At 33.3% G+C, this 17,282-nt stretch overlaps 1 protein-coding gene across 1 annotated transcript; it reads left to right on the top strand.

Annotated features, from left to right (window-relative positions):
* Positions 1-1,370: 1,370 nt before the first annotated feature.
* LOC139896426 (7-ethoxycoumarin O-deethylase-like) lies at positions 1,371-6,491 on the top strand. The gene is made up of 2 exons (XM_071879071.1): positions 1,371-2,249; positions 5,883-6,491. The coding sequence occupies exons 1-2, from the start codon at positions 1,371-1,373 to the stop codon at positions 6,489-6,491; spliced, it is 1,488 nt and encodes a 495-aa protein (XP_071735172.1).
* The last annotated feature ends 10,791 nt before the right edge of the window (positions 6,492-17,282 follow it).

Below are 17,282 nucleotides of genomic sequence, written 5' to 3'. Positions count from 1 at the left end.
GTAGGGGAGAGGGGATCTTTTTGGCGTACACCCTTTTGAAGATTAAACTACTTTGTAGGTGATCGATTGACCAATACCGATATAAAATCCAGATGGAAACAAGACTTCTGATATTACTTTTTTAATCATTGAACTGTATAAATATTGTAATACGATCCATGACAGAATATATAAATATCAATCTATGTAGAAAAAGGAGAAGTTATCGTTAATAGTAGGGAAGTTATTGGGATGTTGGGTAAAAATGAGGGAGTAAAAATCAGTTGGAAAATTTCAATCAAACTTGACCATTAATTTAATCTAGTGGTTATTATTTACTTAACATGACTAGTCATGTTATTTTAACCCTTATATATTAAATGTGATGAGAATTTGTGTAGTTTAAGTTATATTGAATTGTAGTTTTGACTTTGCGTTTACATTACAAACGGTCCCTCAACTTCACCTATATTTACACAACGACCCCTTAATTTTACACTTTCTCGAGGGTTAAAAGTGTAAATATATAATTTTATTAAAATAAAAGAAAGTAATTCTACCCGAATTAGTAACGGGTCCTATCTTCTCGCTCAGTGCGAGTTAAATTTTTTCGAGCCCACCGTTCAATTACGAAAAATCTTACGAACCCAACGGGACTAACTATAAGCGAAACGGACAATTTTTAAAAAAACGCTAAACACAACGACAACTCATATCTTCCCGCTCGCCACGAGTTAAATTTTTTCGACGGCAGCGTCAGACTCGAAATAATTTTATGAACAAAACGAAACTAACCACGTTCAAAACGGACACTTTTTAAAAAACGCTAAACACAATGACAGCCCGTATCTTTCTGCTCGCCGCGAGTTAAATTTTTTCGACAGCACCGTTACACTCGAAAAAATTTATTGAACAAAACAAAACTAACTACGTTCGAAACGAATACTTTTTCTTAACACAACGACATCTAAAACGGCACTTAACACATGGGCAGTGTTCCCCTCTGTAAATACACAACGCTACGTAAAATATGAATACGCAGTCCGAAAGCCACCGCCGCAACGCGCGGGTCGGTCCGGACTAGTTTAGAACATGAGAGAATCCTAATCCTTCTAAACATACAACAAAAATAGTACTAGTTTACTTTAACTATTATTTTAAGACAAATACAATAATAACATTTAACAATTATTTTGACACGGATATAGAATAATGTATAGCGAAGTTTTTAGCTATTTAATGCATAATACAATAATAACATTTAACAATTATTTTGACACGGATATAGAATAATGTATAGCGAAGTTTTTAGCTATTTAATGAATAGAGATTAGAGCAACCGATGCTATTTAAACGTGTAGAGAAGACAACCAAATCCATATAACCCATCAATGGAGTTTCTAGTTATTATTGGTCTATTGATCATATGTTATGCTTTTATCCGATCCACTTTCTCACTTTTTGTGATCGGTAACCCGAAAAACCAACTTCCAGGCCCGAACCGGCTACCAATCATCGGAAACCTCCACTTACTCGGTGACCAACCGCACCAATCGTTAGCCAAACTAGCCAAAATCCATGGTCCAATAATGTCCTTAAAACTTGGCCAAATCAACACACTAGTCATTTCATCAGCCGAAGCCGCAAAAGAAGTACTCAAAAACAAAGACCTTGCTTTTTCGACACGTAATATCCCCGACTCTTTACATGCCCACAATCACTACAAGTACTCTGTTGCGTTCCTCCCGGTTGGCGCCACGTGGCGGGCCCTACGCAAGATTCTCAACTCCAACATGTTTTCAGGAAAGTGCCTTGATGACAACCAACACTTGAGAAGCCAGAAAGTGAGAGAGCTCATAGCGTACTGCCAAAAAGCTAGCGCATCCAATAATTCAGTGAATATTGGACGCGCTGCTTTTAGAACCTCGCTGAATCTTTTATCCAACACCATTTTCTCTAAAGATTTAACGGACCCGTATGATGAGGATTCGGGTAAAGAGTTTAAGGAGGTGGTTAGTAACATAATGGTTGAGGTTGGGAAGCCAAATTTAGTTGACTATTTTCCGATTTTGAAGAAGCTTGATCCGCAAATGATTAAGATGAGGTTGACTAGTCATTTTGGGACGATTCTTGACATGTTTGAGGAGTTGATTAAAGAAAGATCGATGACCCAAGATGAGAAGAAAAATGATGTGTTAGATGTTTGTTTGAATATTATTCAAAATAATCAAGATGATATGACTCGATCACAAGTCAAGAGCTTGTTTCTGGTGAGTTGCTAGATTCTTGATTATCTTCCATTTTCGGTATGTGATTCAGTGGTTTTTTGTTTTTACGATTCAACGATTAGTTGCTTAACTAACTGGAATTAATTAGTAGAGTTATATAGAACTAATAATTCATTATAAATTGCTTAAGACATAGGGTTATTTACGGAGTACTAATAGTTAAAGAGACAAAGAGTTTGATAGTTTTAAGAATATTTATAAATATGGTTTCCTTGATTTGCGTACTACCCGAATCTATTTTTAAATGACTTAGTTAATAGATTAATAGATACTCCGTAGATTTTAATATTTTTACAGAAATTATAAATTTAGTTTTCTACAATTAGCGTAGTATCGGATCTTTTTTTTTTTTGAACGGCAAGCTTGGATCAGTCCGGACCGAAGCCTAGTCATCATTTGCACACACACACGCGTTCGGGCAGGAAACCCGAACCACACTCAGGGGATCCGACCCTTAAACCATCCCATACGGGGCAGGCGGGCCGGACCTTAGTCCCGGAGCGGGTCGGTAAAACTTTCCCTTTGGGCCACCCTCAAGGAATTTCTTTCAAATAATATCCTTTGTAGGTGACGAGGCTCGAACCCGAGACCTCTAGCCCGGCGGGGGTGCTAGGCACCACCACATGTCCACTGAGCCAAAAGCTGCGTAGTATCGGATCTTAATATAAATAAAACTTTTTTTTACTAGTGAGTATAAAATAAATAATGTAAAAAGGAAAAATTAACGAGTGCCCTAAAAACACATGATAAACCCTATGATGAAGTATAAGTTTTCAAAATTAATGTAATGTATAATTAATATTTGTTTATAAATGGAAATGAATTAGTTTAATAATTGAATTTTTAGTTATAATTGAAAATTTTAAGTGTTTTATATCATCCTTATCGTGTGACTTTAGGACACTCGTTAGTCAAACACAATGTAAAATAACATATGTATGCAGAAGTGTAGTTTGAAGTGGTGTTTTTTTGAAACCAAATTAAAGATATAGTTTTTTCAAAATGAAAATGACAAATCTATTATAACGGTTTTGCCTACACGCCTTTTTTATTATTATAAAACTAGTATAATCGGTATTGGCAACACCGGTTTTGCCTACGTAGCAATTTTATTTTATTTTATCATTTTATTTTTTTTTGAAATCTTACATACTAGAAGGGAAAGTTACAAGCTTCAAACTTGTGAGTAATATTTTTGTGTTTTCAGGATGAAATGAAAAAAACAAAAAAACCGAAGCAAATGTTCATTTATACGTTTGTAGTTTTCAAAATTACTATTTAACATGAAAAGGATGTTGTAGATACTAAAACAAAAAAATAAGGATACATGCAAATAATACACCTCCATGTGTTGCACATGCCACGAGCAAAATACATTCATAGTTTGTAAAAATCAAATTTTTAATCATTTTAATAGTATCAAATTAAATATTAAAGATTTATAACTATTAACACACATATTATTGCATGTATCATTATTTCTTTAGTTTTAGCATGTACACATTCTTTTTCATGTTAAATAATTGTAACTAGTGTTCGAACTCTCGCTTCGCTCCGGGGTTCGATTTTCAATGTATTTTATTGCGTTTAGTTTGTAAAATTTTTTTGTGGCTAACGATGATGTCGTTGAAGCGCAACTCGAGTTGAACTAAAAGGTATAACCCGTGAAATATTTAAATGTTATTTAAATTAACAATATATGTGCATCTCCGCGTTTCGCTATGGAGTTTTCGACTTTTAAAAATTTAACGGAGAATTAACGTGTATGAAAAATACCTCAAATATTTAGCATTTTTTAAAAAGCGCCCGTTTTGCGTATAGCTAGTGACATTGTGTTCCTAAAATTATTTCGAGTTTAACGATGGTGGCGGAAAAATTTAACTCGTTGCGAGTGCGAAGATATGACCCGTTGAATATTTGGGTGGAGTTTATTTAAGATTTTTTATAAGAATGGTTAATTGACACTTTACCCCCTGTTTGGGGGATGGATTTAATTTTTTTGATAAAGTGTGGGGGTGTTTGTGGTTAAATTTAAAAAAAAGTTAAAAATACCCCTGAATACTATTCATTTCTCCAATGTCTGTTAGAATATAAGTATAATATAATTCTGAAAACTACTAGCATATAAACGCACTTTGCTTCCTTTTTTATATTTCATTCTGAAAACACAAAAGTATTACTTGCAAGTTTGTAAGTTTCCCATCTACTATGTAATTTTTTTTTTTTAAAGAAGTTGCCACGTAGGCAAAACCGGCGTTGCCATTTTACTAGTCATATAACAAAAATGTCACGTAAGCAAAAACGGCTTTGAAAATGTCAGTTATACTAGATTTGTAATTTTTCTTTTGAAAAAACTAGATCTGTAAATTGGTTTTAAAAAACCAGTACTTCAAAAAGAAAAAAAACTATGTATTCAACACTGATTCATGATATTAATTAAGGTGGTTATTAACAAACTACCTCCGCGTCATAAAAGAATTCAAATTACTATTTATATATGTTCTAAAATACTCTATAATTGTCACTTATTCAAAATAATACTGAAAAATCATTACTGTTCCAATCATACTCTTATACTCTTTTTTATATGGGAGTGAACAAGACATTTAATGCTGATCTCATCTCTTCCTTATTTTGTGTTGAAAGTTATTTACTTACAATGACTTACGTAGTATTAAATTAAAGGTAAAGAAGACATTTCATTAGACTATTTTATCGTAGGAAGTATTATTTAAGCAATTATTTCGAATATTTTATCGTGCTTTAAGCAATTATTCGTTAACGATAACATACTGACGAAATTAATCAAATAAATTACTACGTAAGAAACTTAAATACTACTTTTAACAAAACTATTTAAAAACTAGTACGTTGGAGCTTTCTGTTACCAATGAGCTGTCATAGGTTCGTTTCCCACATAAATATATTAATGACAGTTATTTTTTCATTCGGCCTCCTAAACTATTTATATCATGTATTTCACATGCAACTTATAATATTTCTTTCTTATGCTCTATTTAAATATTGTTAGCGGTTCTATACTTATAAGTACAAATATGAGAGTATATATTTTTATTTTTAATGAATTGAATTGCTTTATTCAATGTTGAACTCATTAGTGTAATGAGTACATTACTAAATTGTTTAAAGATATCTAAGAATCACGTAGTGTTAAGATAATATTTTTAGCTTTCACTACACGATACAACATTTTTTGGGACGACATTTTTTTGTCTTAAATATCGTTCGAGATGACTATTCCGGACGACACAATATGTTGTCCAGAATGGTTCGTTCCAAAACGTTTTTTCGGAAGAAAAGTTGTTTATTTCCGGACGAACATGAACCCACTTTGACTTTTTAACAATAGTAAATATTGAGATCGTAACAACTACATAAACTGAAACTGAAGTATTATAAAGTAACGATATGAGCCACGTTCTTATATATAACTAATACGTATAGTACTATGATATTCATTTAATTTCTTTCAAAAATGAAATATGCTAAGCTTTCGAAGACTAATTAATATAAGTACCCCTGTCTTTTTATAGGTTTTTTATTTTATTAATATTTTAATGCTAGCTAACACGAAAGTACTTTGTGATGATATAGGATTTGTTTGCTGCTGGAACGGATACAACTTCTAACACATTAGAATGGGCAATGACAGAAGTACTACTCAACCCACATATCATGTCTAAAGCTAAAGAAGAACTTGAAAAGGTGATCGGTAAAGGTAACATTGTAACCGAGGACGATGTCTTGAGGTTACCTTACTTATCATGCATCGTAAAAGAGACCTTACGATTGCACCCATCAATTCCTTTTTTACTTCCTCGAAAACTTGTGAACCAAGTGAACCTAAACGAATATGTTATTCCAAAGGGCACTCTAGTGCTTGTGAATGCATATGCCATAGGACGAGACCCATCCATTTGGGAAGACTCGTTAAAATTCACGCCTGAAAGATTTTTAAAGTCTCAAATTGATGTCCGAGGTCTAGATTTTGAGTTGATCCCATTTGGTGGTGGACGAAGGATATGCCCTGGTATGCCGCTTGCAATGCGTATGATCCCTGTGATGTTGGGATCATTACTCAATAATTTTGATTGGAATGTTGACTTGAAAATCGAACCAAAGTCCTTTGATATGACCGAGAAATTTGGCATTACTATAGAAAAAGCTAGCCCTCTTTGTGCTATTCCAATACCACTTAACTAGCATTCTCTCATTTTATTGTTTACTTGACTGCATGGCTTCTTGACTAAGGTTATGATATTTGTAATGACAACTATTTAAAATAAATACATTGTCTTCTTTTGTAACACCAAAATATGTTTTTTTTTGAAAGGCAAGTAAGAATTTTTATAAATAAAAAGAACCAATTACACGAGACAAAAAAACTAGCAAGGAGCTAGACAAAACACGAAACAACACACAACCACAAAAAGGACCACACAAACGCAAAAGCTCGAAAACTATATAGGGCACACAATCACGAGGACATTAGAGATAACACGACACGACAACTGAAAAACTATGTTTCCGAGTCCGATGATGTATCCGAGTCCGATGACGCGCAAGAAGAGCAACATGAGCAACAGCCAATATCCTCCTCTGATTTATTCATCACATTGTCGATAAAATATCTTTCGTGCTATCGAAAATTATCTCAACGTCGGTTACGCTTCATATTATTCCTACCCCAAACATAATTAATAAAATGACTTTTGATCAAAGGAGGAGTTTTTTTCCTTTTAACACGAAAACGAGCAACCGCGGTTTTCTGTGGAATTCCTGGCTGTCTGCCAATTGATGTCAGTTAAGGGTCCACGGTTTCCTCCTGTGTGGTTGTGTGAGTGTGTCTAACAACTAACGAGCCGATCTAAAAAAAAAAAAGAAGTCACGACACATTCTTTTTCGTATGAACTAGCATCACCCACGTCCCTTTCGTCTGAGCCCAAGCTTGGCCCATTTGGCCCACATTCATAGTTAAGGACACTTTCAAAATCAAAATTATTTGAATCTGAATTTGAATTAAGTGCCTTATTGGACTTGTCAATTTCTTCATTGAGACCATCACAACCACCACTCAAGGACTTCTCGTAACCCTGCTCCTTTTTGGAATTATCTCTACCATTACTCAACATTGAATATTTCAAATCGTCTTTTTTATCGGGAGTTTCATTGCCGACATTTTTGGGAGTGTCATTGCCGCAGTTAGTATTCTCGAAAGTAACGTCAGAGTCAAAATCGATAGACTTTTTCTCTTCCTCCATCTTCAACCCCACTCCGACATCACTAGCCGGACTTTCTTCCGGCGATGTAGCGGTAAAGTTCACATTCACCACAGGATTTTTATTCTCTTGATCACCAACATCGGATGGAAAATCGTACCCGAACTTAAGATCAGAGTCCGAAGAAACAGCGGAGTTTCCGAAATCGTTTACATCCTTCGTCCCATTAAACTTCACTTTTGAGTCGTCAACCTCGCTCCTTCCAGCATCATCAGGTTCATTAGAAGGATTGCTAGCATTCTCAATCAACGACCAAGTATATCGATCCTTATTATATCTAAATATGAAATCGTGATTGCTAACTGAATCAGGGAGATTAAACACGAAAAATTTACCTTCTACCTTTATCTCAATAGGATTACATACTCCATTAATGATAGTGGATTTCCTTTTCATGGGAAGGCTTGTTGTAGAATCAACTACATGACTGAAAGAACTTTTAATCTCTGCAGCTACATCCGAAAAACTTCTCATATTCCATCTTGAGCCCCCTGTCAAACTCGGCCTCCTTACACTAGTATCCGACGATCCCACAGACCTACCCATATCCGAAGTGTCAACAACCTTCTCTTTATCTGAACGATCGGCAATATTCCTTGTCTTCTCCTTGGCTTTGTAAGCACGAAGCCACAAACCACTTATATTAATAGAATTTAGAACTTTAGCAAAATTTTCGACATCTTTAATCCCCTCGTACCGCACGAAGCCAAAACGTTGTCCACTTGACAACCGTTTCCTAGCAAGATATATGTCACTAACCGAGCCATATTGATCGAATAGTCTCCAACAATTGAATCGAGACCAACTTTCTGGGAAGTTAAAAAATAAAAACGATATAATTCGATTACCACACAATTTAAAATCAGGATTTTCCTCCGATCTGGGAGGCGAACTCATGCTCACACCCTCGACTGTTTGATATTATGATAGGATAAATTTTGAGAATTTTTCATAATGAAATACAAGAAAGCATATACTTCTTGGATAAAAGTAACACCGCAAACAACACCAAAATATGTTCATCTCTTTTATTCATTTATTTATATTTATATTTGTATATTAAACGTCATTTAGGGAATCTGATTGATCATATCAATGTCATTCGCGAAACAAATCCATGTAAGCGTCCGGTTGATCCATTTATTTTTACATTGTTTATTTGTTTTTATTGTTTTATTCATTAATTGGGTTCTATTTTTACCTAATTATGATAATTAGGTCGGGTTGATTAGATTTGTGGTTTTATGCTACAAATATATAGATGTGAACTCAAGTTTTAGGGCATTATCTATTAATATGCTACGTTAGGTGTTATTAACTTTAATAGTATAAATTTTCAACTTTGTGTTTTATACATTTTATATGTAAAGAATGGACCTAAATTTATAGAAAAACATGCATATCAGGTTTTAGATTAAATGGAACCGAGGCAAGTCGATTCACATGGCAAGTAAAATCGACTAATGTAATACCAATCTCTAATCGACAAACTATACTCGATTGGACTATTCATATTGATTTATAATCGACAATGATTTATATTATATGTACATGTATCTTTCTATCGATTCGTGCTGAATAATTAGAACATTCAAGGATATGGATAAAGGTCAACGACAAGGTTATCAAATCGGGTCCGCAAGATACGAAGCGGACTTAGATGTTTGGTGGTTTGATTGGTTTCTTTGATCGTTGATATCGCTTATATTACACATATTTCATATACATATTTATAGCGATATCTCTCTCATTTTGTTGATATTTGAACCTAAACTTTTGGTACTTATTAGGACGATAATTTAATTTCAGGTAAAGACGATGATATTGATTTAATTTCTTTCAAAATAAAATATATGCAAAGCATTATAACAAGCATTAGAAGATTAATAAGCATCTTTATATAGTTTTTCTTGGATAATATTTAAGTGATTTATGATGATATAGGATATGTTTGCCGCCAGAACGGATACAATTTCTAACACGTTTGGACGAGACTCATCCTATGGGAAGACTAGTCAAATTTAAGCGAGAAAGATTTTTAGCCTCTCAAGTTGATTTTAGAGGTCTAAATTTTGAGTTGATACCATTTGGTGGTGGCCGAAGAATATGCCCTGGTATGCCACTTGCAATGTGTATGATCATTGTGATGTTGGGATCATTACTCAATACTTTCGATTGGATAGTTGACTTGAAAATAGAACCGAAGGAGTTTGATATGACTGAGAAATTTGGCATTACCATTGAAAAGACTAGCCCTCTTTGTGATGTTCAATTTTATTTTTGAACGGCAATATCGACATCGATTGCTCTCATTTGTCACCCACTCTTTTTGTGTTGTTTAAATACCACTTAGTTAGCATTAGTTAATTGTATTGTTTACTTGAATGGCTTTTTGACTAAGGTTGTGATATTTGTAATAACAACCATATTAATACATTGTCTAGTTTGTAACACCAAAATATGTCTATATTACTAAAAGTATTGATATTGTTGGTCTGCCTGCTGCTGTGGTAAGGGAGACTAAACTAAGGGTCGTTTCTTCTTATAATAAATCAAATTTTTTATGTCCTAAAATATTTTGTTCATAAAAACAAATGTAACAACCCGTTTCACTATCGCCTTGCGATAAGAAGTTTGAGTGTACTACAAATATCCTTAAGTTGGTAACTAACAAATATCTGCAGCCCATTATATATTGTGTAAGCCAGTGTACATAAGCCCAATGGACTGCACAATATATAATATAGAATGGGCTAATAACATATACTATGATTTTCAGTTAAAACCTAAATATTATTTTGTCTTGTTTTAGTTTTTGGGGTCTTTAAATATGATATTAGAGCCAGTAATAAATATTACCATAAAGATGTATCATTGGTTTATTAATCAACTTTGGCCCTTGGGGTGCATCACACCAAAGGACTTTATTGGAAGAAATCTTATAGATTAAAAATCGTCACTATCAATCTATCATATAAATAGAAATGATCACTATCAATCTTCACATACATACGTTGAATTCCATATTTGAAATAGTTATATAATGCTTACAATATATCCACTTGTTAAAAAACACAATTAAGAAAATTAAGTGTGTAAAGATCAATTCTGTAGTAGTTGCTAGCTTGACCAAAGTCATTATTTCATTAATCACGAATTCACGATGTAGATAATAGATTAATCGTACAAAAGTGACTTAATTATATGTTTACCGAGGAAATCTTTTTAAAGATTCTGTATTTTAATATTATACTAGCTTAAAACGCGAATTAGCGGGGTTTTTTTAAGAGTCAAATCAAACTTTTATTTATCCTGTTAATACGATTTTATATAGTATTTATTAGCTTGATTAGAAAACAAAACAATATTAGAAATGATGGTGTATTAATATTGCCAAAAACATCATCTTATCTAAATAGTTTTGCATACCAAATAACTTGTGAGTTGCTCAAACATGTTATTTTATAACAAAATTATAAAGATCCTATTAACCTTGAAATTGAGGTAATGAAAGACGTTCTAGGTTTTGCCCAAACATACAGTCGACACAACCAGTTGGGTTACCCAAGCTAGCCAGAGTGCTTTCCAAATGCTTACTCTACAATGTATTAATAATTTAGCACTGTTTTACATGACTAATGTCAAAACGATAATGAAAACAATAACATAACTAACATAGTGAATCAATAAGAATGCAGAAATACATAAATCATAGATCATGAAAAGTGGATCACACCTTTAGCAAAATATTCGACATTAAATAACAATTCTAAATCTGACTTCCACGTGACTTCTCCTCAATTATTTCCATTTCACGTTTCACTTCACATATAACGTTGAGTTTCTCCATCGAATTGTTGTGCTGCAATCACATCATGCAGCTGAAAAAATTAGGAAAGCAATGTCACAATAGAATAATGATCTACTAATATTGAAAAAAATTAAAAAAAAAAAAATGTAACACATAATAACACTAAAATTTATACTTAAACTTTAGGTTTGGTTTCCACGCCTTATTCAAGGATTCCAATACTAATGTGTTGATGAATTGTAGAAGTAGTTACCAAGTGTAATTTATCAAGGTTGGTATAAGATGTAACATTAGAATTAAAAAAATAAAATATATTTTAATCACCTCACCTAAATAGTTTTGCATAGTATATAACTTGTCAATCTTCTCAAACATGTCATTTTTATAATTCGACATAGTACCATTGTTGCCTTTATTAACAAACGACTTTTCAACAAATGTGTCTGAAAGACCTTTTTCAAGCTGTCCACTTTATTTGTAATGTTGTCCTCCTTTTGAATAGTTGCTTCTTAAGGATTTTAATTCGTTCGGCTTGATCTTGTGACACTTCGACGTGGTTCAAGAGGAGCTGCAAAGCGCGAATCATACAAAGTACTAAATAGTTCTACTTGTTTATTATTTAATGTCAATAAAACTATATATAAATCGAAATTTGATAAAATATTATACATTAAAATACTAAATATCATTATTTAGTCGTACTGTAAGAACAACAGTTCTATCCGACTCACTTTTCTTCCTTCTCCTTTCACTTTTCTTTCGGGACAAATGTAATATCTGCACTTGCAATTCAATTTGACTTGCATTTAGCATAATGTATATGCTACATTTAAAATAAACAAATGAGGATATGTGCTCATTCAAAATATAAGTAGACCAACTGAGATTAAGATAGAAACAATAAGATATAAATTTTGGGAAGGATATGCAGAGCTTAATGAGATATTGCCAGAAAATGTAAAATTCTGTGAAAAATTCAATTCAAAATACCATTATAAATTGACAACCTTTATCTATTAAGAGTAAACTTAAATTAACAGGTGTATCAAACAAACAAATAATGAATCATATAGAACAACATAGAAAGAAAAATGGTAAGTGAAAGTACTTAAAAGATTATATGTATAAAAGCCAAAAGATTTATATGAGTACGTACATAGAGACTTCTCCCGAGGAATGTCAAGCCAAAAGAATAGTTTTCCTTCGTAACCACCGAACCCCTGAGAAAGGAGCACCATTAAATCATGACCTATTTCATCGCAAAACATATAATATTCAATGAACTGTTAAATGAGATTTAGTTTTGTGTGACATACCTTGGAGGGTATTAGACTTAAACGCCTTTATCAAAAGAATCTAATATCTCGAATCATAATTTCTCATTCCTACGACATGTTCCCATATCAAACACAAATGATCAGATAGTCTCAGAACACATTAGATAAATATTTCACTTGATTTTCAGTCCGTTTGATTTTGACCCGTTCCCTTTTTAGGCAATTATTTTACAAGACCTAAATTGACCCGTTTGAGTTTGACCCGTTTCTTTGTAATCTATTGAGTTTTAAACCAGTTTTAGTAACTTTCTCAAAAAAAGTTTCTCAAAGATTTCATTTTTAAGGCGAGGAAAACTCAAAATACTTTCACTCCTTTATCAATAGAAGGTATTTTAAACGCAATATCCGTGGGCTCAATATTAACGGGGTTTGGAGTGAGGATCCAATTGATATAAAGGAAGAAACTTTCTTGCACTTCAAAAAGAAATGCATGAGACCAATTGGTAACAAAATGAAATTTGTTGGGTGTTCTATGGAGGATCAGGCCCCGGTTACAGCCCCCTATACAGCTTCTGATCTAGCTGATTCTATTGCTGGGTCAGCTCCTGCCTCTGATCATGTCCAAGCTAGCTGTCCAGGTGGTGCAAATGATGGTGAACAGCTCCCTGGTGTTGTCTCAGCCCCTCATACAGCCACCCCTTCTCTGGATTCTGATGCTGATCCAGCTTCTGATGAGCAGCCTTATGATGCTAGCAATTCTGCCTCGTCACCTCAAGGTCAGAATTTCGTGCAGTTAATTAGCTATATCTTTTACCTCTGTTTTGCCAAATCACCACAAGTCATTGATTTTTAAGTGTTCTTTTTTATTTCAACTTCGTATAGGAATTGACTTAAGTGATAGAAGGATAAAGGCTCATGGGTACCAACCGACACTGTATAGCTCAGTGTAGTGACTGAATCACAAGTGAGTTTCAAATCTTACTCATTGCAATTTGTTGTACCTTATGTTCGGGTTAAAATCAATGTGTCTGTATAGTTTGCCAAAGAATACATATAAGGCTTTACCTAGCATATAACAACCCATATGGTAAGTTCTACATGGACTTAAGAAAATGAATATATGATTATTAAATTAAAAGAGAAAAAATTTGTAAGACATGAGTTAGAGACTAAAAAAGTAACTAAAGAGCTCACCTGACTGTGGTGCATAGACAAAGCTTAAGTAAATTCTTTCTCAGAAGGCCTAAAGCTTTTTCCTTCCGAATTTATGTGCAATCCCAAATTTATAAGAAACCAAAGGTCAATAACAACTCACTTATCACAAAATACAGCTTTTACGTTTGCTAACTAACTGATCATGGTATGATTCTAGAAAAGGGAAGGTGTTCCTAAGAACCCACACGTAGATAAATTTAGCAGTATGCAACAATAGACCCCCACCGGTTTGACCTATTACTAAACCCGTTAAACTGCCCATTTTGCTACTTTTAATCGCCCGATTTGACCCATTACGATATCACTAACAATTTAACAACATCATACATACATGATGCTTCCGAAGTCTTCCTATGAGTTAAAAATAAAGCTCTTTGGTCTTATTCACTCAAAAAATCATAAAGAAGAGAGTGAGTCAAAAACTGCAAAAACAAAAACAGTTTTAAAGATAGCTAAGTACTCCCGTATGATTTACTAACCATTATGAGTAACCTCAAATGCCACCAATAATAGCTGAAAAGGTTTAGACTTTTTTAATCCTTTGCCAGATTTCTTAATCCAAAATCAAAATTCGCTATAGCTCGATTACTATCATCACCTTAACAGGGTATTACAACCGAACCATATTATATAACCTGTAATAGAATGTGATTACCTGAGGTTGGAAAGTTTAGTTTGAATTTTAAAACGATTCCATTCATGTAATACCCTTGACTGTAGGGGATTGATTAGAGAACATATCTCCATCCAAGCCCTAATCTTGTTACCCTACAATGAATTTCAAATCATTACAAACTAAATTATCAAATAATTGAGATGTTATTTATACATACAAATACAAACCAACAAACCTCTTTTCCGATCAAAACCATTTCAAGTGAAGATGGAACAGATGGATTGGAAAAAGAGAACTTTAAATGTAATAAGAAAACTATCAACCATTAGTACTAAACATCAGCAAAGGATCCAGATATCACTATACACAACAGATAAGCACAACAGATAAGCCAAAACCTTTTTGGTAGATTTTGCATTTTTACATTTTGAACTAAACACTTAAAAATTGCAACTGATCAATTAGCCCACACGCCATATCGTCTGTAAAAAGCATTAATGAGCACATTTAAAAGATGCATAGGTACCTGTACATCAGCATATTGTTTCCATCACCTTGTGGAGCTTTTAATCAGTAGATAGCAGCAAGTTTATAATATCGCTTAATGAAAGGCATAATCACCTAATACTCTTATTTGAGATTCATTGGAGTTAGTCTATGCACACTTAACAATGTAGCACCAATTGTTAAGCCCAATCAAAACTGAAGGTGAACCAAACACACGACACTTACGATTGAAAGGCACTTACGATTGAAACGTGAGTATTAAATTTCAAACACAAACAAATAGAAAAAGATATATATATGAAAATAACATATCATTGTCGTACCTGATTCTCAAGAAGAATCACTTGATGAATAACAACAATAGTCCTAATTACGAATCCAAAATCGGTGTTTAAAAAAAAACCATATATGTAAAAATAAAAAATAGACGTCTTCTTCTGACAAAACCCTTATATGTAGAATTAAAAAATCCACGTCCATGGAAAAAATCCATCTGGATGAAAATTGAGGTTTATTGTTTGAAGATCTTCTTGCAGTGGTCGTGTTTTGATATGGATACAATCGAATTTTTCAAGTCGTGATTCGACTGTACCCTCTCGATTTTCATGTTAGCCATGTTTTTTGAGAGAAAATTAGGGTTTTCTTTACTTTGTGAATGAGTTTTATTTTGAAGAACCCTTATTTTTTGAGTTTTCTTCCGCACAAATATAAATTAGAAGGGTAATTTAGTCATCAAACAACTAATCAAGGTGATTATGAGATCATAATGTTGATTAGAAAATTTGAATGGTCTAGATTATGGTTATTAATGACAATGAAAGGCTAGGATTAGTGGTTTGAATTTTAAATGATCTATTTTTAGTTTTGTTATTATAATATAAACAGATGGTAGAACACCCACTTGCAACCTGTTCTATATCCTCGGTGTCTCGTATCTGAAGTTCCAGCGCTTTACGATCCTGTGATGGCTTCACTATATAATTTCAATTGGTGTATTGACTCGAAACTGGAACACAAGGCATTTGACATGATTGAGAAATTTTGCCTCACCTTAGAAGTTTGAACCTTGATTATGATTTATTAACGATTACATTTGTTAGTAGCTAGTCATTTAACTTATAAACGATTACATATGCATCTTATATGGGGAAAGAAGAACACATAACAAATATGGGGAAAGAAGAACACATAACTGTGATGGCTTCACTATATAATTTCAATTGGTGTATTGACTCGAAACTGGAACACAAGGCATTTGACATGATTGAGAAATTTTGCCTCACCTTAGAAGTTTGAACCTTGATTATGATTTATTAACGATTACATTTGTTAGTAGCTAGTCATTTAACTTATAAACGATTACATATGCATCTTATATGGGGAAAGAAGAACACATAACAAATATGGAGAAAGAATATGCATCTTATATGGGGAAAGAAGAACACATAACAAATATGGAGAAAGAAGAACACATAACAAAAAAGGTGGGTGTTCAATTGTTTTGAACCAGCAGGTTTATATAAGCTTCAAGAACAACAGCATGTTATCCTTCCACTATTGGCAGCGAGAGGTGGTCGCAGCTCTGTGAAACCAGCCTAACGCAGTGCCCTCTTCTATAGAGTCCATGTAAACCAAGCCTTCGCCTGAGCCACATGAACCAACTGTCAACTTGGAACGGGCAAGCCGATAATCGAACCATCAAGCTTAACCTGAATGAGCCAGAATCATAGTCCAATCCACCTTAATACCCTCACTTGAGTTACAAGCTCGCGTTACCAAGCCCAGCGACATAGGACCGCCATGAGTCCTATATAAAATGTATTTTATTTTGTTCCTCAGTCGATGTGGGAAACTACATGGATAGGTTCTACGCTAATTCAAATTCAAATTTGATAACATGAATAATATGTAATTTCTATTTATAACTCACTTTATCAGTAATTTTGTTTCTGGAGAAACTTCTATTTTCAATTACTTGAAGAAATATTTAATGGCAATAATGAAAATGCAAATATAGGTTAGATTTGACAGCAATTTTGTGTAATTATATGTCGCCATGAACTAGCTATGCGTTAATTGTTTCACTAATTTCATATGGAGTAAGACTATAAGAGTTAGTATGCATAAGACCATAGTTTTATAATAATCTGTTATGTTATGCGTAAGTCTTAATAATCACACACAATAAAACTAACTTGAACTGATCAAACTAAGAATATGAATGCTCACTTTTTTAACTTCCTGAGGATAACCGAATACTAGAATAACAATTGAATCGAATTATGTTAC

The sequence above is a fragment of the Rutidosis leptorrhynchoides genome, chromosome 3 (genome assembly GCF_046630445.1).
Source record: "Rutidosis leptorrhynchoides isolate AG116_Rl617_1_P2 chromosome 3, CSIRO_AGI_Rlap_v1, whole genome shotgun sequence".
Classification (NCBI taxonomy): Eukaryota; Viridiplantae; Streptophyta; class Magnoliopsida; order Asterales; family Asteraceae; genus Rutidosis; species Rutidosis leptorrhynchoides.
The sequence above is the reverse complement of the archived record's forward strand: the minus strand, read 5'-3'. Positions and strand labels throughout refer to the sequence as shown.

Coding starts and splice junctions, on each gene's coding strand:
- LOC139896426 (XM_071879071.1), top strand. CDS start 1,371: ATGGAGTTTCTAGTTATTATTGGTCTATTGATCATATGTTATGCTTTT. Junction 2,250..5,882: donor AAGTCAAGAGCTTGTTTCTG/GTGAGTTGCTAG, acceptor GTGATGATATAG/GATTTGTTTGCTGCTGGAAC.